This window comes from Panthera onca, chromosome D4 (assembly GCF_046562875.1).
Source record: "Panthera onca isolate mPanOnc1 chromosome D4, mPanOnc1 haplotype 2, whole genome shotgun sequence".
NCBI classification, from domain to species: Eukaryota; Metazoa; Chordata; class Mammalia; order Carnivora; family Felidae; genus Panthera; species Panthera onca.
Genome location: NC_138351.1, coordinates 64,198,069 through 64,220,983, shown reverse-complemented (window position 1 = coordinate 64,220,983; position 22,915 = coordinate 64,198,069). Strand labels below are relative to the sequence as shown.

Below are 22,915 nucleotides of genomic sequence, written 5' to 3'. Positions count from 1 at the left end.
CGGACACTTAACCGACTGAGCCACCCAGGCGCCCCTCTGATAGTCTTATTAATGTAATCAAGCCTCAGTTTTCACCAAAGGTATGAACTGTCAAGAAGCAAGCAGCCCCCTCCACTTTCATTCTGCACATTGCGGGTGGTGGGTGGGGAGAGTTAGGCAAGGCAGTCCTTTTTTTTTTTTTTTTTTTTTTAGAAAAGATTAAAAAAGTGTTTTAATTTATTGTTTAATTTACATCCAAGTTAGCACATGGTGCAACAATGATTTCAGGAGTAGATTCCTTAATGCCCCTTACCCATTTAGCCTATCCCCCCTCCCACAACCCCTCCAGCAACCCTCTTTGTTCTCTATATTTAGGAGTCTTTTAGGTTTTATCCCCCTGTTTTTATATTATTTTTGTTTCCCTTCCCTTATGTTCATCTGTTTTGTCTCTTAAAGTCCTCATATGAGTGAAGTCATGATATTTGTCTTTCTCTGACTAATTTCGCTTAGCATAATATCCTCCAGTTCCATCTATATAGTTGCAAATGGCAAGATTTCATTCTTTTTGATTGTCAAGTAATACTCCATTGTGTGTGTGTGTGTATGTGTGTGTGTGTGTGTGTGTGTGTGTGTGTGTGTGTGTATACACATATACCACATCTTCTTTATCCATTCATCTGCCGATGGACATATGGGCTCTTTCCATACTCTGGCTATTGTCAGTAGCGCTGCTATAAACATTGGGGTGCATGTGCCCCTTCAAAACAGCACACCTGTATCCCTTGGATATATACCTAGTAGTGCAATTGCTGGGTCATAGGGTAGTTCTATTTTTAATCTTTTGAGGAACCTCCATACTGTTTTCCAGAGTGGCTGCACCAGTTTGCATTCCCACCAGCAATGCAAAAGAGATCCTCTTTCTCCCCATCCTCGCCAACATCTGTTGTTGCCTGAGTTGTTAATGTTTGCCATTCTGACAGCTGTGAGGTGGTATCTCATTGTGGTTTTAATTTGTATTTCCCTGATGATGAGTGATGTGGAGCATTTTTTCATGTGTCAGCCATCTAGATGTCTTCTTTGGAGAAGTGTCTATTCATGTCTTTTGCCCATTTCTTCACTGGATTATTCATTTTTTTGGGTGTTGAGTTTGATAAGTTCTTTCTAGATTTTGGATACTATCCCTTTATCTGACATGTCATTTAAGCAAGACAGTCTTAAGTTATCTTCTACCTTCATCTCATTTTGAAAAATAAGTGACAGTATTTAGATTAAACTGATAACAGCAACCAATATACTCCACAGCTATACAGGTCAGTAACAATATGTTGTTAGGAATCCTATATTAATGAATTGTCTCTGCTCTCTACCATATGTTGTAATCCCAAACCACTAAACACCTCTTTTTTTTAAACACAGGAGAAAATACAGCCTTAGCACTGTTGGTTTATCCTCTTAAGTCTATCATGCTTTAGACACATTCTCAGGGAAAATGCTCAGGAAATTTTTGTGTTGTTTAGTTACAAATTCTATTCTTCACTTCTCTATGCTATTGATTCTCTCTGTTAGCATGTAGGAGGCCATTGGTACAGCTACTGTGTTTTGTCTATTTTGCATGCCTCAAAAAGGAAGAGGTTTGGGTGTTTTTAAGGACAAGGTGACATCATAAAAGTCAGGCCACTAGACTGAGAATCAGAACTGGACCCCTCTCCTTTCATATTTGCTACTGTAGCTATCCCAAAGGCTGATGACTGTGTGAAGAGCAGCAAATCATGTGTCAGCTTTAAAGGCATTAGCTGATTCACAATGAAAAAACAGAACACTGAAGGGACACCAGCAGCCAGAAAGCTGCATACAACCTGACAGTTCAGAGGCTTACTCTGACCCACCAGTGAATTTTTTTGTTGTTCGCTTTACATGATGTTTGTCCTCACAAATTTTTAATGTTTATTTATTTTGAGAGAGAAAGAGAGAGAGAGCTCACAGGCATGCGAGCAGGAGGGAGGCAGAGAAAGAGGGAAAGAGAGAATCCCAAACAGTCTCCACATTGTTAGCGCAGAGGCTGACGTGGGGCTCGATCTCACGAGCCATGAGATCATGACCTGAGCCAAAATCAAGACTTGGACACTTAACTGACTGAGCCACCCATGTGTCCCCGTCCTCACAATTTTTTTATTTTCCAATATTTTTAAAATCTGAAAATTTTAAATCAAAGCCCATATCATAAAGGAATGCATGCCACCCCAAGATGAGTGTGAGCTTTCATTGACTAAGGCACCTCTGAAGCAAGGAGCTGAAATGGAAAGTCTCAACAAAGAGAAAATAACGTGTTCCACTCTTTAGTACAAAAGCTCAGGATGGATTAAAGTGCCCGTTATTTTTCAGAAATAAAGCAACTGCTCATAAAACATTTATCCCAACTGATACTCTTGTAACAACAGAAACAAAAGAAGAATTTATAATAGTCAAAATAAATGTACCATATAAAATTTCAAACTTCTGTATAATAAAATCTAACAAAGCTAACAGTAAAACTTAAAAATTAGAGAAACATAAATAACATGTTTGGAAAGAGGTTAATAGCTTTTTCCAGTAAAAAGCCTCACCTTGTCTGAAATCTATAATTGGCAAAGGATACAAATATAGTATTCATACAAAAGGAGATAGGAAAAACAAACATCAAAAAATAGCCTCACTAAATAAATACAAATCAGAACATTTAAAACAGGAAAAAATGACTAATTATGAAACAGGCTTGGGGTGCCTGGGTGGCTCAGTCGGTTGAGCATCTAATTTCGGCTCAGCTCTTGATCTCACAGTCTGTGGGCTCGAGCCCCACATCAGGCTCTATGCTGACAGCTCAGAGCCTGGAGCCTGTTTCGGATTCTGTCTCCCTTTTTCTGCCCCTCCCCCACTCACACTCTGTCTCTCTCTCACTCTCAAAAATAAATAAACTTAAAAAAAAAAGAAAGAAAGAAACAGGCTTGGCAAGAATGTGAGCAATCTGTGCATTGTGGCAGCCCTGGGAATGATTTTCTTCACATTTTGTGAGGGCTGTTTCACAGACTACAAGGCATCAGAATGGTTATACTCTCTAACCTGTTAACATCACACATTGCAATATGTATGTCAGAGAAGCAAAAACAATTTTTAAATGCTATACACAAATTATTTTTTGTTGCAGCAATATTTATCGTGTATGTATAATGAATAATATTAAAGAAAATCAAACACTTGACAGTTTGAGATTAGTTAAGTCAATTATGATAAATAATAGGTGATAATATAGAGTCATTAAAATTAATAAAATGACTAAACTCACATTTTTTAAAAATTGTATTGTTTTTTAAAAAGGATGATTGTTATATGTTATGGTTACATAACTCTGGAAAATACATATGTGTATGGTTCATATGCAGTTCAGAAGAGAAAATGAAGAATTGAAAGAAAGTATTTGTAGGGTCATCTGGCTGGCTCAGTTGGTAGAGCATGAGACTCTTGACCTTGGGTTTGTGAGTTTGAGCCCTGTGAGAAGGAAGGGAGATGATTCATTTTCAGAAAAGGCAAACAAAAGCTGTGCTGTCTAATTAACAGTAGGTTTACAACCTATTGGAAATATATATATATATATATGAAGCTCTCCCTCCCCCATAATGGAGTCCCAGACCCTTGAGCCCTTCACTTCCTGGTTCTTCTTCCCCTCTCTGCTTCACTAGGCTTATTTTCATGGCCTTTGCAATAAGCATGAACCAAAGAACAAAGGGGAGAGGGACCAAAAGTCTCTGCATCACCTCAGGGAATGTACATTTGTTCCAATCAGACTACTTTTTGCCTTAGTAGGCATAGGACATAGGTGATGTCTGCATAAGGCTGTAACCTCTGTAGTACTCAGCCAATGAGGAGCCAGGGGAGGGACTTGCAAGCTAGGAGATAGATTGTCTGCTGTAACTGCCCCAAGTGTGCCTGCCCATCAGACGCACTCTTGCAAGAACGTTGATTAAAGCCTCACTTCACTGTGCTCCTAGTATCCGTGTCCCTCCTTTGATTGGGTCAGTGGCTTATTTCTCACAAGCCCCATGTTGGGTGTAGAGATTACTGAAAAATAATAAAAAAAAAATTTGTATTTATTTTTGGGATAGTGCAAGAGGCGGAGGGATAGAGAGAGGGGGACAGAGGGTCCAAAGCAGCGCACTTCACTGACAGGCTGATAGCAGTGAGCCTGATGTGGGGCTTGAACTCACTAACCGAGAGATCATGACCTGACTGGAAGTCGGACACTCAACCAACTGGGCCACCCAGGTGCCCCTAAAATATTTTTTTAAACAAGAAAGTATTTGTATAGGAAAAGGATTATGGTTAATCATCTCTAAGTTTTAGAAATATTTTTCTGAGTTGTTTTAATAATAAATTTAGATTTTCAAAAGACTGCACAATGGAGCTAATGTGGCAAATTGAGCACCAGGTCCAAGGCTAAAAAATGGTTGTCAAAGCCTAGAAGGAACAGGGGCTTGGGAAATGTAAGCAACAGAGAGAGAGAGAATTTCTTCAGCAGCATGGGCAGTGCCATGGTGACAGAGCCATTAAGCAGATTCCAGGTTAAAGAAGACAGAGGTAGGGGCTACTGGGTGGCTCAGTCAGTTAAGCAGCCCAGTTGGGCTCAGGTCATGATCTTGCGGTCTGTGGGTTTGAGCCCCGTGTCAGGCTTTGTGCTGACAGCTCAGACTACCCTCAGAGGATAGTATGTATAGACACAACAACGAATCTGCCAAATTTATTGAGCTGCTGTTCTTCTGGTCAAAAGAGTGGGTGGCAAAAATATATATATAAATCAGGTTTTCTAAATTAGAAACAGCATTTGCTTCCTACTCATCTTGCTTCCAAGTATCTAGGAGTCATCCATATTTCAGAAGCTCCACAGCCTTTCTTTTCTTTACCTCTCACTAAAACCATTATTCCACCCACCTACTCCTATTCTTTTTTTTTTTTTTTTTTAATGTTTACTTTTGAGAGAGAGTGTGAGTGGGGAGGGGCAGAGAGAGAGGGAAACACAGAATCTGAAGCAGGCTCCACTGTCAGCACAGAGCCTGACACGGGACTCAAATCCACGAGCCGTGAGATCATAACCTGAGCTTAAGTCAGACATTCAACCGACTGAGCCACCCAGGCACCCCTTTTGTTTTTCTTTAATAAGAACAGGAGTAGGGGCTGTTCTTATGAAAGAAAATCGAAAGGGGCACTTGAGTGGCTCAGTCTGTTAAGCGTCCGACTCTTGGTTGCAGCTTAGGTCATGATCTCATGGTTTGCGAATTCAAGCCCCACATCTAGGCTAGCTCTGTGCTGACAGTGTGGAGCCTGCTTGGGATTCTCGCTCTCCCTCCCCTGCTTGCTCTCTCTGTCTCTCTCTCAAAAAATAAATTAAAAAAAATTTTTTTAAGAACAACGAAAATTATTGTGAACACCAGGATTGGATTTTGCAGACTCAAAGAGGAGACCATGCAAAGTTTAAAGCACTAAATTACTGAAACATGAAATGATCTCCCCTGGTTCTTGCAGTTATTTTGCTCTGAGAGAAGCATATTTACAAGGTGTTGGAAATCATGAGAGTAATAACTAAGTTTCTTTTCAGATATATACTGTATTTAATAAGCTATTTATTGAGCACCTACTATACACTGAGCTTTTGGAGGCAGAGAAAAGCAAAGCCTCACCCTGTCAGAGAAGTCTGCCTAGAACAGGCTCACCCATTCATTTCAGGGTTCTGCATGAGAAATAAAGTCTATATCAAGAGAGGTTGTATTTGTACCTCAGAGCTAGAGGAGCTTAATCCTTTAAGCAGTCTGTCAGCTCAGATTCTTTGGTTGCAAGCAACAGATTAATTTAAAGCAAGGGGAAAAGAAGAGATTATCAAAAGAATAGCGGGGAACTCGATGTTTTGGAGTAAGAAAGAGAGTAACTGATGATGCCTCTGGAGCCATGGGATTCAAGGGATATTAGTGGCAGGAAATAGGGGCCTATGCCTTTGAGGCACTGACATTGGAAATGACTCAGCCTCACCCACTTTCGATGCCAAAAGTCTCTGCTTCAAATGCAAATTGGTTTTACCTTGGGTCACATGCTTGGCATTAGGGGGCCAAAGAACAGGGAATCTGTGATTGGTAGACCCACCAAAACTACATGAAGGGAATAAAATCAGTACAATATACACAAGCCAGCTAAAATTATTACATTCTGTCTCCAATTTTTTACTTTTTTAATTGTAAATATATTTCCCCCCAGTGAGGTCCCCAGAGTGATGAATGATGAACACTGGCATTAGAAGTCAGGATGGCAAGTTTTCCAAGGTCTCCGGGCCTGTTTTCTTATCTATCAATTGAGAATATCCATCTCTATCTTTCCCTTCACAGAATTATTCTAAAAATCTCCTGAGATATACGAAAGTGTTTGGGGTAAAATTTTGTGTACATTTACATTATCAAAAAAAAAAAAAAAAAGATTCCAGCTTTCATACACTTTCATCCATTCATTCAAAAAATATTAATTGAACACCTAGCAAATGCTAGGCACTGCTCTAGGCAATTAGTGTATGCTCAGAACAAAATGGGCAAAATCCCTGGCCTCTTAGAGCTTACATTCTACTTGAGGAGTGAAATAGGCAATAAACTAATACATATTATCTCAGTAGGGAAAAAGAACAGCGAGGGGGATAGGTTGTATCCAGGAAAGAAAGGGGAGAAGGGCAGGATTTGTCTTTTTAAAAAAATAAAATTTTTTAATGTTTATTCATTTTTGAGAGACAGAGTGTGAGCAGGGGAGGGGCAGAGAGGGAGAGAGAGACACAGAATCCGCAGCAGGCTCAAGGCTTGGAGCTGTCAGCAGAGAGCCCGACGCAAGGCTCCAATTCACGAACCGCGAGATCATTACCTGAGCCGAAGTCAGATGCATAACCCGCTGAGCCACCCAGAGGCCCCAAGATTTGCCTTTTTAACCACACGGTTAGGGTAGACTTTACTGATAAATGACATTTGAGTAGAGACTTGCAGAAAATGTGGGGAAGGAACAGTATTGATTGCTGGCTAAAGAGTTATAGGCAGAGAGAACAGAAAACGAAGACCCTCACCTGCTCCGTAGACTTAAAGAAGCATGAGAAAGCCCAAGTAGCTAAGCAGAATGAACAAGTGAGAGAAGGATATGAAGTCAGGAAGTGTGGGCCTAAATCATGAAAGGTCGTATAGACCATTGTAAGGACTCTGATGTTTACTCTATATGAGATGGAATACTGTCACCAGTCATTGAATGACATGGTATTTTGAAGAGGTTAAGCTGAATCCTGTGCAGAAGACAGATTGAGGGGGTCAGGGAATCAAATAGAAGCCTATTTCATTAGGCTAGGTAAGAGATGATGGTGGCATAGACCAGAGTGGCTGGTGGAGGTGGTGGAAAGCCATCAGACTCTGGGTAAACTTTGAAGGTAGGGTCCACCATATTTTCAGCCACACTAGGTATGGAAGGCTAAAGAAAGAGAGGAGTCAAAGATGACTCTAAGGATTTTGGCCTGAGCAATTTCAAGGATGGAGATTCTTTGATGAGAAAGACTATGAGAAGCAGTTTCCAGTGTGTGTGTGGTGGGGGGGGGGGGGGGGGCAGGGAGTTAGCTTATTTCAACGTGTTAAGTTTGAGATGTCCATTAGATATCCAAGTAGAGAGACTGAGCAGAGAGTTGGGGAAGATGTAAATGTACAAGTCATTGACATATAGGTAGTATTTAAAGCCAAGAGTCTGGATAGGAAAGTGAACGTAGCCAAAGAATCAAAGGCATGCCAACGTTTATGATCAGAAAGGTGGGGAGGGACCAGTAAACAAGACTGAAGTAGAACAAAGGTATCCTTGAAACAGTGAAGAAAATATGTCAAAGAGGATGAAATAATCAATGGTATCCAACCTGATACATGAATAAGGTGAAAACTGATCTGGCTTTGGCAACGTGGAGGTTATTGATGGCTTCGACAGGAGTCATCGAGGTTATAGGTTGGGACAAAAAGCCTGATTGGAGTGAATCCAAAAGAGAATGAGGACAGAGGACTTGAAAACAAGTATAGACAACTCCTTAGAGGATACAGAAAGTGGTAGTGGTCGTGTGTTGAGAGATGTGCACTGGGGGCTCGGGACTTAGTCACATCTAAGGCAAATGGTGCATGAAATACTTTCAGTGCATTTCCTGCTGGAGGTTTCAGAACTAGTCAGTTATCTAACCAGCTGTCAGATGTTTCAAATCTACACATCTGAGCAAGATGCAAAGCACAGTTTAGGCAGTAACGAAATTGGTGGTCGTGGCCTCTGTGTATCACTGGGAGCACTGATGGTGTGGGCAGAGACCACTCAGGACATTTGACAGTACAGACATCTCCCTTTATCTGATTCTAGTCCATTCCTAGAAGTATGTTGGCTAGTGAATTTCCAGATGGTGGGAGTCCTTTCCATTGTTTTAAATGAAAAATGAAAAACAAAACCAAAAAAGGACACAAAGCATTCCCACCTCACCCAAAACCCCAGTCAATTTCTTTAAATTGTCTAAAGCGGTCTTAGACACGTGTAAATGTTTAATAGCTTAGACATGATGCATGGATGGTTATAAATGACAATCCATCAATGATTTCTGCATAATATAAAGCATTTAAAATACCGCTCCTTGAAAGCATAATTAGTGGATATTCACGGGTGCGGTATGCGGAGTATGTTTTCCCTCCACAATGCACTGAATTTATACTAAAGTAAATACTAAAATAAAATGTTAAAAAAGCATAACAAATACAAATAATATTTAGTAAAATAAAATAAGCAAGCAAGGCAAATTTTTGAGCGGTTACTTATTGATTAAAGAGGTAGCTCAGTGACATCAGATGGCCTAGAACGAGCATGTGAAGGACTAGGTGAAGCCATGAATGCGTGAGATTTGCCCATGGCTAAATCCTAGGACAGTCTTCTCTCTTTGGCACTGGAGCCCCCAGATGTGTGTGGCTGCAAGCTATCAAATGAAGCTTCAGAAGAAGCAATGGGATGAGGAAAACACGAACCTCATGTCTGTTGGCATTGCCTTGCCGTCACTTATGCGGCTCTTGACAACACACCCCTGGGCCCTGACTGCACTTCTGAATGATGTCCATACTCCCGTCACTTGCAACCGCCATCATTTTGTCTGCATTGCTTAAATTTATTGTCAAGATTTGACGTTGAATATCCACTGCTTCTCTTCTTCTTCCTCTGGCCAATGTTAAATGTGAAGTTGAGCAAGTTCCACTTTATTAGAAAGAAATTTTTCACGTGATCTGTGGAGCAGATGCACATAGCTAATGCACAGCACATTCATTCAACATGATCCTGGGAGAACAGCTGAATATCACAACTGCCGCGAGACATCTTATCACTCAGACTCAGACCCAATTTAAACACATTCGGTGATGCTCACAGGAAGATTATAGTGGATTTTCTATTCAGATGGTGGATTTCGAATTAAAATATCTGCAAGTTGTTCTAGGGAATAAATATTAAGAGTTCAGATCACAAGGGATACTTGTAAATGGTGTTCGCTTGAAAAGCAGCACAGGCTTTAGCATCAAACAGTCCTGGATCCATAGCCAGACTCCTTCATTTATTAGCTTGTAAGATCTTGGGTAAGGTAGTTAATCTCTATGAGACTCAGTTTCCTTGAATGTGAAATGGGGATAATAATACTAATAGGGTTATCATAAGGTCATAATATGCATGTATGATGTCTGGCACACACATTAGACGCCCAATAGACAGTAACTATCTTTTAGTCTATAAATGTATGTGGGTGTAAACAACAGAAATTGAAAGAAAAATGTGTAAAATAAACTGAATATAGCCTATTTGTTATTGAGGCAATAAGAGGAAAAGGAGACCAGTTCTTGTCATGCACAAGAGGGGGATGCCACGCGTGCAAAGGCAAGATGTGATGTTTCGCCATAAGTTACATTTGTCTCCCTCATCTTGGCAGCAACTTATAAGAAAGCAGTGCCAGTATGTTGAGTGTTTTGCTGAATGTTTGATGATGTTAGTGTTAAAGTTGGAAATGAATTCCACCATTTTATTCTTCTACCGTAGTAGTAACAACTCATTGAATCCTTATATAATAGACATACCATACACATTACGACAGGTCCAGCCCAAGGACTATTTTCAGACACATTCATAATCTACTTTCTGGGGGTCAGCATTATATGGGTGGTCACCACTGGTACAGAGATGTCCCAGGAGAATCCGTGGGACCTGTGTAGCTCTCGGGACCTGATACACCTCTTGCCTTTCCTAGACCAGCATTCTTTTATTCCCTAGGGCTGGGCATCTGCCTCAATCTCAGGTGGTCTTCCTAGTCCTGCCTTGTGCTCAAGCTCCTATACATGGGGCGTGCTCTGTGCCCCGGCTCACCTAGAGCCATTACTTCTCCAGGGATCCCAGAAGCTGTCATTGATACAGAGCCATTGCTGCAGGTGCTGTCATGGAAGAAAAAAGACTCCACTGGAGTCTGAAATCCCCAAGCTCTACCTCTGCTGCCCTCAGATGGACTTCCTGGTATACCCAGGAGGCAGACCCATGCCTGAATCACATCTGGCTAGCTATTTATTCAGGATTGGAGGTAGAAATGGAGAGAATGAAAGAAAGGAAAACCCCTCAAGAGAATGGGAGGAAAAAAAAGGGGTGCCTGGGTGGCTCAGTCGGTTAAGCATCTGACTCTTGATTTGGGCTCAGGTCATGATCTCATTGTCATGGGATCGAGCCCTGCATTGGGCTCCATGCTGGGCGTGGAGCCTACTTAGGATTCTCTGTCTCCCTCTCCCTCTGCCCCTCCCCAACTCACATGCTCTGTCTCAAAAAAAAAAAAAAAAAAAAAAAAAAGAGAGAGAGAAAATGGGAGGACACTGACATCAGTCAAGTGAGATGGTTAAGAGTATAGGCTCTGGAGCCAGACTGCCTGGATTTGAACCCCAGCTCTAACCTTTGCTAGTTAATGTGACCTTGGACAAGTTACTAAGCTATTTTGTTCCTAAGTACCTACCTCATAGGTTGTTATGAATAGTAAGCAAGCTGCTACAGTGATAAAGTGTTCAGAGCTACGCCTTCCACAATTAACTGCTAAATAATTATTGATGATGACAATGATGGTGGTCAAAAGCCCTCAGCAGAGGGATGACACCAGGCTCCTTAGCACTGACATGCTAAGTGGGCCCTGTTTCTCCCTCACGACACACGCCTGCTGCACTCTCCCCCCCAGCCATATTGGTCTGTTTCACAACCTCTTCCACCACTGCACCAGAGGTCACTTCTTTCCCTCCATTTCTGCCGCCTTCAGAGTGCTTACTTTCCCACCAAGCCTCCACGTTCTACCTCTCTTACTTTAAATCTTATCTCACAAGCCACCTCCTCTACAAAACTGAGGAGACCTGGATCAGCGTACGTATCATGGGGTATAAATGTTTGCTTCCTCCCTAGACTCAAGCTGATTAAAGGCAGGGACGTGGGGCGCCTGGGTGGCTCAGTCGGTTAAGCATCCGACTTCAGCTCAGGTCGTGATCTCACGGTCCGTGAGTTCGAGCCCCGCGTCGGGCCCTGTGCTGACAGCTCAGAGCCTGGAACCTGTTTCAGATTCTGTGTCTCCCTCTCTCCCTGACCCTCCCCCATTCATGCTCTGTCTCTCTCTGTCTCAAAAATAAACATTAAAAAAAAATAAAATAAAATAAGACAAACAGGGACATAACCCTCCTGTCTTCATCCCATGGTACTTCAAGAGTGCCTGACATGTAGTAGGCACTCGGTGTGTCAGAAGTCTTTCTTTCTGCAGGATTGACTGTCATCATTGATGTCTGTGACCAAGTAATACCCATTTCATAGAGAATTTGTGAGGATTCTGTTAGATCTCATATGTAAATCACTTAGCAAAGTGCCTGCCCCATATAGTCGTTGTAACTATTGTTATGTAACTGCTGCTGTTTGGTTGTACGGCAGAAAGAGCCCAGTCTTCGCAGCTAAACAAACATGGAATCATAGACCAGCTCTGCCACTTAAAACCTGAAAGGACTTCAGTCCAACTGTCAATTGTGGTTTTAATGCCTATCTCAGTGCAAAAAAGTAAGCAATCAGTAAATATTAGGTCCTTCCTTTTTCTCCTCTCTGGCTGTCTAATTTTGTGACCTGCCTGATTTTACTTCACTTCCCTGGTCCCAGGTCCCTCATCTGTAAAATGAGGACATTGAGGGGTGCCTGGGTGGCTCAGTTGTTTAAGTGACCCACTTTGGCTCAGGTCATGATCTCACAGCTTGTGAGTTCAAGCCCCGCATCGGCTCTGTGCTGACAGCTCAGCCTGGAGCCTGCTTTGGATTCTGTGTCTCCCTCTCTCTGCCCTTCCCCTGTGCGCGCGCTCTCTCTCTCTCTCAAAAATAAACATTAAAAACAATAAATTAAAAAAATAAAAAATAAAATGAGGACATTGAACTAGATGATCTCTATGTTCCTGCCAGATCTAAATGTCAAAATTATCGAATTCATCATCTCTTCCCCTTAAACCTTCTCATTCTGTGTCCCTGAGAAAGGTTCTTTCCTTGATAACTGTTCGGTGCTTTAGTTTGTTAAATTGTCTCAATTCTTGGTGTCTCCTGCTCTCTCAGTCTCTCTGTAGTGACTGTGGGGCCTTCCAGACGCAGGAACCATTCATAAAATAGAACTATGTATGAGCAGCTCCCTGGAAAGTGTGCTGCTCAGGAGCCCTTGGTCCTGGCTGGGTTCCTCTCACAACGTGTAGTATGGTGAAGGCTGCCGAGCTCGCAGGGAGGGATGCTCTCCTACTCTGCTTGGGTCCAAGGAAAAAGTATCTGCATCTAAAAACAACCCTAGGGGTGCCTGGTGGCCCAGTCAGTTGAACGTCCGACTTCAGCTCAGGTCATGATCTCATAGTTCGTGAGTTCGAGCCCCGCGTCGGGCTCTGTGCTGACAGCTGTCCCTCTCTCTCTGCCCCTCCCCTGCTCACGGTCTGTCTCCGTCTCATACGTAAATAAAGATTAAAAAAAAATTTTTTTTAAACAAGCCTGGGACCGGGAGGAGAATCACACTCATGGCCTTTCCTTTCCTACTCTGCCACAGACTTTGCAAATGGGCATCAAACACTTCTCTGGACTCTTCGTGCTGCTGTGCGTCGGATTTGGTCTGTCCATCTTGACCACCATTGGTGAGCACATAGTGTACAGGCTGCTGCTTCCACGAATCAAGAACAAATCTAGGCTGCAGTACTGGCTCCACACCAGCCAGGTGAGTGCCGCGGGTGTCCTGCTCCAGTATTCTTAACTGTCAGAATTCCCAGTGGTGGGAGAGTCCAGAGCCCCGAGTCAGAACGACAGGTGACAAGTTCCCAAGAGACCTAGGGTGGTGTAGACAGTGTAGAAGATGGAGTTCTTCTATCCCATTAATTCACTTTCCCCTTGAATTAGCCTATCCCACAACAACCTGTCCTTTCCTATAAACCTCCACTGTTGTTCACATTGGAAGCAACAGAATTGTTTTTAACCTGATTTCACTTAATAGCGACAATCTGAAGAGATGGTATGAAAGATTTATTTCCTACAGACTCCATTCTAGCTAAAATTGAAACTCATTGGGGCGCCTGGGTGGCGCAGTCGGTTAAGCGTCCGACTTCAGCCAGGTCACGATCTCGCGGTCCGTGAGTTCGAGCCCCGCGTCAGGCTCTGGGCTGATGGCTCGGAGCCTGGAGCCTGTTTCCGATTCTGTGTCTCCCTCTCTCTCTGCCCCTCCCCCGTTCATGCTCTGTCTCTCTCTGTCCCAAAAATAAATAAAAAACGTTGAAAAAAAAAAAAAAAAATTAAAAAAAAAAAAAAAAATAAAATAAAATTGAAACTCATTAAATGAGCTTCGAATCCCTGTTTCCCTTTAGATGAACCCACTGAGCTCTATTCTGTCCCCATTTTCAATGGTCCCAAAGTGCCAAGTCCACTGGTGCCAAGGCAGAGCCACACAGGATCGAAGGCCGGCCGGGTAAGGCAGACACCAGCACACTCATTCACGGAAGGACTGAAACCGCCAGGCCAACCAGCCCTTCAGGCACATTCCCTTGCACAGTGCCCCCTGAAGGCAGCTGGCACGGAGGGCCAAAGTAGAAGAATCCAAAGGGTACTGAGAATCAGAAGGGGAGAGGTCTGGCGGCAGCATCAGCTGACCCCGGTGAGGCAGAGGCCCACGGTGCCATCTTGATCTCCCTCGGGGCTCCCTCCAGCCTCCTGGGCCTCATTGGGCTGTCAGGCTGCCCAGATGCCAACCTCTCCGTTGTGTTAACACCATCCCCTCCCCTCCCCCCTTTTTTTTGATAAGTCACTGTCATTGGTTTCCTCACTTGGAAGAACAGGGTTCCTGCTTCATCCTGGAAAGTATTTGGTCTCCTCAGGAGAACTCCACAGACAAGTTACCTTCATTGTGTGCTAACCATCCCCTCCCCCCTTTTTTTTGATAAGTCACTGTCATTGGTTTCCTCACTTGGAACCCTGTTCTTCCTGCTTCATCCTGGAAAGTATTTGGTCACCTCAGGAGAACTCCACAGACAAGTTACCTTCATTGTGTGCTAACGTGACTGGCTTCATTCATTCTGAATGCTTGCCTGCTTTGTTTTGGCTGGCAAGAAGTTCAGACTTAAGTTTCTGACTCACCTTTAGCAATTCCACAAGGCCTTTTGCCACACACGTTGTGACAGCTCTTCTTTTTGTCACGTACCTTTTTACAACCCAGAGCGTTTTTTTTTAATTTTTTTAAATCTTTATTATTGTTTTTGAGAGAGAGAGAGAGAATGAGCAGGGGAGGGGCAGAGAGAGAGGGAGACACAGAATCGGAAGCAGGCGCCAGGCTCTGAGCTGGTAGCACAGGGCCCGATGCGGGGCTCAAACCCACGAACCACGAGATCAGGACCTGAGCTGAAGTCGGATACTCAACCAACTAAGCCACCCTGGTGCCCCCAACCCAGAGTGTTTCTAAGCTACCTATCAAATTACTTTTTTCCCTCCAGGTAGAATAACAACTTAGAATTTGGTTCTTTTGAGATTTAGGGCTGAAGGTTGTTGATCTGTTTTGGGGCATCCCTGGAAATGTGTTTAAAGAGGCTAAAATAGGGGCGCCTGGGTGGCGCAGTCGGTTAAGCGTCCGACTTCAGCCAGGTCACGATCTCGCGGTCTGTGAGTTTGAGCCCCACGTCAGGCTCTGGGCTGATGGCTCGGAGCCTGGAGCCTGTTTCCGATTCTGTATCTCCCTCTCTCTCTCTGCCCCTCCCCCGTTCATGCTCTGTCTCTCTCTGTCCCAAAAATAAATAAAAGATGTTGAAAAAAAAAATTGTTTTTAAAAAATAAAGAGGCTAAAATATTAGTAACAACGAGATACACTGTTGAATCTCAGGAGGTACTTTGTCCCAGACTGTGTGTTTCTAATGTGTGAATCTGTTCTTTCTGCCAGAGATTACATAGAGCGCTCAACACATCATTTGTAGAGGAAAAGCAGCAGCGTTTCAAGACTAAACGTGTGGAAAAAAGGTAAGAGACCAGCGCCAGGTGTCTTTATTTTGGTTAAAATAAAAGTGGAGAGATGTTGAGGTGTCTGGGTGGCTCAGTCGGTTAAGCATCCGACTTTGGCTCAAGTCATGATCTCATGGTTCGTGAGCTTGAGCCCCATGTCAGGCTCTGTGCTGACAGTGAGGAGCTTGGAGTCTGCTTCGTACTCTGTATCTCCCTCCCTGTCTCTCTGCCCCTCTCCCACTTGTGCGCTTGCTCTCTTGCTCTCTCTCTCTCTCTCTCTCAAACATTTAAAAAAAATTTCTAAAAGATAATAAAAGTGGAGAGGTGTAACTGAGACTCCCTGCTCCAAGGGGAAATAATGTATAAATAATTCAGATCAAATCAGGACCAAGTTAATGATAGCACCCTCAGTAAAAGTATATGTGATTTCAAACAGAAATAGAACAGAGAATAAAAAATATATCTGTACGTACATGGACACTGAAATGCAGTATAGGCAATATATGTCATGGTTAGCAATGAGGCTGTGGTCTCTAAAGTCAAGCGTCTGGATCCAAATCCTGTCACAGACACTTGCTATACATGTGGCCTTGAGCAAGTTACTTATTTAACCTCTTTGTGCTTCAGTGTCCTCATTTGTGATTGTGATAAAAGCAGTACCTACTTCCTAGAGATGCTGTAAGGATTAAATGAGATAATACATGTAAAGCCCTGAAAACAAAGCCATTTTAGCTCTTGTTATCATGCACAGAGTACACATAAGACTTAATTCATGAGTACTGCAGGCAATTCGTTTCACACAGTATTGCCTTTCTGGCATGTTTCTGCTCCCTACTCCTTTCCAGCACTCCTAGGAATATTTGAAATATGCAACAGACATGTTCTGCTTAATCCATTTCCTGGCATTCTTCCTACAAACTCCCTGGAAAAAGCGTCTCGTTAATAGGAAGTAAAAAGCATTAAATGCATTGAGGACATCTGAAAACCAAAGCTTCACACCTTCCCCACATCCAGCCTGGGAATGGCTGTTGTGGCTGAAGACGCCGGTAGCATTTGGCCCAGCTCCTGGCTGGCCTCTGCTGCGTGCTGCCTGGGGCCGCCCACCTCCTTCTTTCTCAGGCCCAGAGGCCTCAGTTCAGGGCACCCCCTCTAGGCAGCTCTGGGGCAGAGCTTCAGCTCAAAGTTCAGCTTTCTGGGTAATTTTGAAATCTGCCACTCACACTTCTCATAATAGTGGAGAAGGAAAAAGGGGTGAAAAAGCATTTTTTTTCATCGTTTGTACCTCCTCTGGGCCTGCTGCCATCCCATTGTCTCCAGTTTGCATCTAGTTTGTCAGAATCCTTTCTGTTATCTCTCGGAGCCCCTCTTTCCAGTCAGTGAGCACCTCCCACCCTCTCAGTCTGTGGTATTCCTGGATCATATTGCAGCCCTGTCAGGTACAAGCTGTAGACTAATCAGGTCACAGCTGTTCTATGTCATGTTACATAGGCTTTTTTTTCTGTAATTATTTTTAACACAAATTTTTTAACCAGAGGAACACAAGAAGACATAGCAGCAAAGACATTATCTCATGACAAAGCATTTGTTTACCAGCCACAATAGAAACAGGAAGCCCAGTGATCCCATTTCCAACCGTGATGGGATGCCTAGTCACCTCTCTCTCACCTCAGTTGAGAACCAAATGTGTCTTCCACTCAATGGATCCATTTTTCTTGGCAGATTCCCTTTTGGATCCCCTTATTTTGAGGAGCTAAGACAAAACACGCCCTCATGGCCTATCCTGGGCCCACGCTCGCTGTGCCGCCTCCCTACAGCCCGACACCCGGCTGTACGTAACCTTTCAGATGCCGTGAGTGTTTGAGGTCCCCCCAGCTGTCACGTCTCCTCGGAATGGTCTCATGGAGTACTGAACTTCAGTGTCACATAATTGGTCTGTGGAAGCTCGTTTTGCTCATTTTTAGTGTCAGATGCAGTTCACCCACAGGTCACATTACACTCTAATGCTGAGGAAGGTTCAATACAAAACATAACCTAAACCCTGTAGAGGCTTCCAATTAGACACCAGTATCTGTCATCTTCTATTCATAGGGAGCCCAGAGCCACATGTCAATTACCAGTGCACTTGTAAATGCTGGCAACCAGACTTTGTCATGGAAGCCAGCTTTTGCTTATTCTTCTGTATTATATATACTCCCAGATATACATACAAAGCTCTGGAGAAAACCACATGGGCTATCTCTACTTACCTGATTTCTGTGGTTGCCCAGACATACCAGGAGAATTTGCAGACACACTTCTCCTAGGTTTTCCTTAGGAATCATTCTGTGGTCCCAGAGTTAGGTCTGTTGGGTTGAAAACGCTTTCTCTCTTTTCTTGGAAGAATATCTATGCAAATGCCTGTGTCTGCTACACCTTGGCGTCCCTCCAGTGTGCCCCATATTTATTGAATGAATAAAACAATAAATTAGTGGGTGAATGCAGATGAGTATGGCCCCAAGGACCGGGGATGGTGGATTGTGTGTCTACCTGCTGGAGAATAAAGATTTGAGTTAAAAAAGAAAGATAGGTGAACAAATTACTAACATGTGGATTTGAGGAAAGGCTTAAAGAAATTCTGGGCCATGATATGAAAGTAGATGTTGTTCCTTTTCTATTTAAAGCAGAGAAAAAAAGTAGATATTGCAAGAGACTACGCCTAGTCTTTGGTTTATTGAACCTGGGATTTCATGTAAGTTTTGGTTTATACTTCACCCCACTGGGTCTCCAATACACCCCCATTTCCCCTTTCTCCTCACCCCCAGATACACGAAAACTGTAAACCAGAGGAGATGGTCTTGGAATTTCTCAAATTCAATTGGAAAAGATTTGAAGGAAAAATTCAAGGGAACCGTAGGGCTGGAAGTAAAATTGTAACTGCACGTCTGATCTAGGTGTAAAGCCGGTGGAGCTGTTTCACAGCCCAGGACCCTTGAAAGCTAAGCTCTGGTGCCACCTGCTCATTGATATGAGACTTAGATGATGAGAAATGTAAAGGAACCGCAGGGTAGTTTGGAATGTATTTTAATGGCTTGGGGCCTGTATCTCTTAGTTTTTGCTGTGTAAGAAAATTATCTCTAACTTTTTTACAACAACAGCAAGTTGCTTAGTAATCTGTGGGTCAGCTGTGCAGTTTCCTGATCTGGGCCAGACTTGGCTGAGCTTGGTTACATTTGCTCATATGTCTGCAGCCAGCTTGTGGAGAGGGGAAAAGCAGCTAAGCTGGCTGGTCTGTGGCCTCGGCTGGGTCAACTGGGAAGACTGGGGACTCTCTGCACATGATCTGTTATATCAGCAGACTAGTCTGGACTGGTTCCCACTGTAGCAGCAGGGTCTGAGAGGGACCCTCAGTGAAGGTGCACGAGGCTTCTTAAAAGTTTAGGCTTGGAACTGCCACGTGCCATTTCTGCTATTTTCTGTTGCCAAAACAAGTCATGAAACCAGACTATATTCAAGGGGGAGGGAAAGCCAGACTTCCCCCCCTGCCCTTGAATCCCCCTTGATAAAGATGAGCTGCAGAGTCACATTACAGAGGGACATGGATGGAAAGGAGGAACAAAGGATTGTGACCATTTTTGCAGTCTACCACAGGGCAAGATGAAACAGAATCATCCTATTAAGCCCTTGTGTTTCTGTACTCATCCATGTAACTGAATCAAGACTTTATTACCCCTCCCTGGTCCCCTGCCTCTGGAGGTCCTCCCCTTCTTCTGGAAAGTAAGAATCCAGAAATAAAGTCTTGATTCAGTTACATGGATGGGAACAAAAACACAAGGACTTTATAATAGAGTGTTTCTACTTAGGTTTGCCCTGTGGTAGATTGCAAAAGTGGTCATAACCCTCCTCCTCCCCCCCACCGTCCTCCTCCCCGGCTAGAAGAAATTAGAAGCTATCCTGCTTAGGGCTCCAGTCTGTTCTTGAAGCAAGAAACTCTTCTCATTGCATCTGTCAGTGGATTTCAGGCACCAAATCCTCCTCCTCTTGTGCCTGGCCGACAGTAACTCTTCCTGTCTACAGCCATCTCTGAGATGGGGTAGTTGGTTTGATGGAAGCCTAAAGGAGGATTGTGAATCTATTCCTATTGACTTTCTTTATTCCAGCAAGAATTTGAGGCTTTCTTGGGGTTTCTTTTTAAGCTTCAGACCCGAGCTGTCATTCTCAGCCCATGTAAAGTCATCCCTCTAATGGAAAACTTTTTGCTGAAACCTGCAGCTTGTATGTTTTTATTCCCCTCAAACTCTAGTAAACATCAGAGTAGTCCTGTGGGACTAAGGATGAGCCGTTTGATAGTATCGATGCTTCGAGTCCAACAGATTCTCACTTTTCCTAAAGCACCATCTTTATGGCCAGAGAATGTTTCAAGGCACTGCTGCTCTCTGAGCCTCACCAGCAGGAAGGGACTGGAAAGACATCCAAGGTACTTCATAAAATATGCCACACCCTGGTCCATCAGCCCTCCAGATGACACACCCATTCCGATTTGCTAAGACCTTGAACTGCAGTTGAAAAAGAACTGTATTGACTCTTTTTGTCCCTGTGCCACTCCAGCAGGAATCTGTCCCTGGCTTTGTGGCTTCACCTCTGAATGCATAACCAGCTCCACGGCCGCAGTTTGAAATGGCCAACAGTCGGGGGACAGCACTCTAAGAGCTGCAGAATGGAAGGTAAATCTGATGTGTCTTTGTTTCCTAGGTCCAATGTGGGACCCCGTCAGCATTCCAGTGTGTGGAATACTTCCAGTCTGAGTCATGACAACCGGCGGAAATACATCTTTAGTGACGAAGGAGGACAAAACCAGCTGGGCATCCAGGCCCACCAGGACATCCCACTCCCTCCGAGAAGAAGAGAGCTCCCTGCCTCACTGACCACCAATGGAAAGGCGGACTCCCTAAATGGAGCTCGGAACTCAGTGATGCAGGAACTCTCAGAGCTCGAGAAGCAGATTCAGGTGATCCGGCAGGAGCTGCAGCTGGCTGTGAGCAGGAAAACGGAGCTGGAAGAGTATCAAAGGACAAACCGGACTTGTGAGTCCTAGGTGACCGTGCTGCTCCCCTTCTCAGTTCCTGGCATTCCTCTGAGCCCTTGAGACACTTTGTAATGCTCTTTTGTAACTACTGACACAAGTATGGGGAAGGTGAGGTCTAAGTCTTCTTAGAGGTCAAGTCTGCTCATCCCATAGCCTAAAACGCAACCACAGCTCTTCAGAAGCTGACTCTCTAGCTCTCCAGGGTAGGGGTATTTCAAGAGCAGGGATCGTAAATTAAGAGTAAACTGCGTGGTAAAGGGTCTGTAAATGACCGGGCAACCCCAGCTCCTGAAAACCTTTTCATCGGGTGCCACACACATAGTTCTGGGTTTTAGCCCTTTCTCTGCCCTAACACCAACAGGAGATAAAACTGTTCCTCATACCTGGTTTTAATCTTAGTATAGAACAGGATTATCCAGGGTTGGGGCTTTTGATACAAGTCTCCCATCTACATTTGTTCCTACATTCTGAATGTAGAGCCAGACAAGGGCCAGAGAAAGGGCAGTGAGGCGGGTATGTAAAACATTAAGTGAACTCATTAGCATCACAGCAGACCAAGGACTGACTGGATCAGGCAACAGCCATGTTTTTGAGAGGGTCCTGGATCTCCGACACCATCCTGACCCACATTTAGTAGGACTATGAAAGGGGAGAGGGATGTGGTGAGTGAGTGGGAACAGGACAGACAGAAGAGGTGAGTACATTAAAAATGTACACCATGCTGAAGAACAAAAGCTCCAGGCCAGAAAAGCTCTTTGGCTAAGGAATGAATAGGACTGTACTTCCAATCTAAGCGTCCCCACTAGAGTGTGCCTTTTATAAAGAAAAGCAAAGCACGGATGTGGCCTTAGGATGATACTGGAATATCCCTGCTTATTGCCTGTACGGGACATGTGAGCTGGCACTGTGGGTGAAGTGAAAATGCTCTGCAAACCACATTCCAGGCCATTTTCAAATCAGCACTTGTCTCAGCTCTAGGAATCCCAAAATCAAACCTCCCCTGCAAACACCAAGCTTTAACATTTGGGACTGTCCCCTGTGTTGTCCAGAGCTATATTGGTCACTACCCAGTCCGTCTCCCAGCCCCACACCCACTCATCCCTGAGGGGCTGTGACCAGGTGTGGTCCCTCCCTTCTCCCCCAGGCCCCACCCAATGTCCCGAGAAAGTGATACCAGTACCCTGGCTTCCCCTCTGTGCCGGCATCCATGTCCTGGTTGCCATGATGTGGACATGCGTGCAGGAAGGGAAAGTCCTGGCCAACTACGGAACATCAGTTCCCAGGGCTAGTGGAGGTAGGAAGCATCTAGGAACCCATTAGAACGTGATTGCCAGGGCCTTCCCCCAGCAGATGGGGTGAGCTGGGGAGTCTGGAGGTGAGCTCAGAAACCTACTTCTTAACAAACTCTCCCAGGTGATGGACAGGTGTGATCCAACAATTACTTTTCAAGAAACACTTCAAGAAGTATGGCTGCTCCAGGCCCGGGGAGAAGTAAGAGCCTTTTTGAGTTTATGTTGCAGCACACAGCTGCTGACTGACCTTCCATACAGCCACTTCCGCCCCAGGGCACCATTCAGGACTAGACTTCTTTACTTACCAGTTATTTTGCTCCGCCCTCATATCAAATGGAATGCCCACAATGAATTCACAGCACTGTCCCAAAGCACGGTGCTCTGTAACAGCTGCCCATCATTGGAAAGGCTCCTCAATCACAAAATTTCTCCTGTGTTTCCGCCAAGCACTACCCAGTCCCCAGGGAAAGATAATTCCTTAAGCTGTAATTAGATAACACTTTAGTTAATTGTGGATGCAGGCACAGAGATACTGATGAGAGAGGTGGGAAGGTTCTAGTTGGACTTCAGCCTCACAGATGAAACAGAACGGGGAGCCCTGGAAACAGAAAGGACAATTCTGCTTTGAAATGCCCTATCCTCCCATGTTCTCGCCCCAGGCCCAGAAATAGGTTTGCAACTGTCTTTGGAAAATTATGCCTGGTAGCCATCCCCACCCATCTGCAACAGCTGACGATGCTGTAGACTCTTGCCATCATGCTCTGCGCTCCCCAGACCTCTGCGCGGCCTGGAAGGCTGATGTACAGGTGTACCTCAACTCACGTAACAGCCATGCTCCTAATGTACATAGACATTTTTATAACTCAGCTCATATTCTGACTGTCCTTGAGAAGCTGGCTATTTAAAGGAACCCAGAGGTGAATTCTTTTGTAAAAAATCCTTTTGTAATGCAATTAATTATCCCCTAACGTATCTGTTTTGTAAGTTTGGATTTTTGTATAACGGGTTTA

The 22,915-nt window shown here is 44.1% G+C and overlaps 1 protein-coding gene across 4 annotated transcripts in view; it reads left to right on the top strand.

Annotated features, from left to right (window-relative positions):
• The window catches only part of GRIN3A (glutamate ionotropic receptor NMDA type subunit 3A), a 287,822-nt gene extending 265,508 nt beyond the window's left edge, over nt 1-22,314 (top strand). For all 4 annotated transcript variants that reach the window (XM_078436632.2, XM_060609162.3, XM_078436634.2 and 1 more), the window contains 3 exons: nt 13,129-13,293; nt 15,493-15,569; nt 20,280-22,314. In XM_078436632.2, coding sequence (XP_078292758.2) covers nt 13,129-13,293; nt 15,493-15,569; nt 20,280-20,622 — 585 coding nt within the window. In that variant the 3' untranslated portion in view covers nt 20,623-22,314. The remainder of the gene's footprint in view (nt 1-13,128; nt 13,294-15,492; nt 15,570-20,279) is intronic.
• The last annotated feature ends 601 nt before the right edge of the window (nt 22,315-22,915 follow it).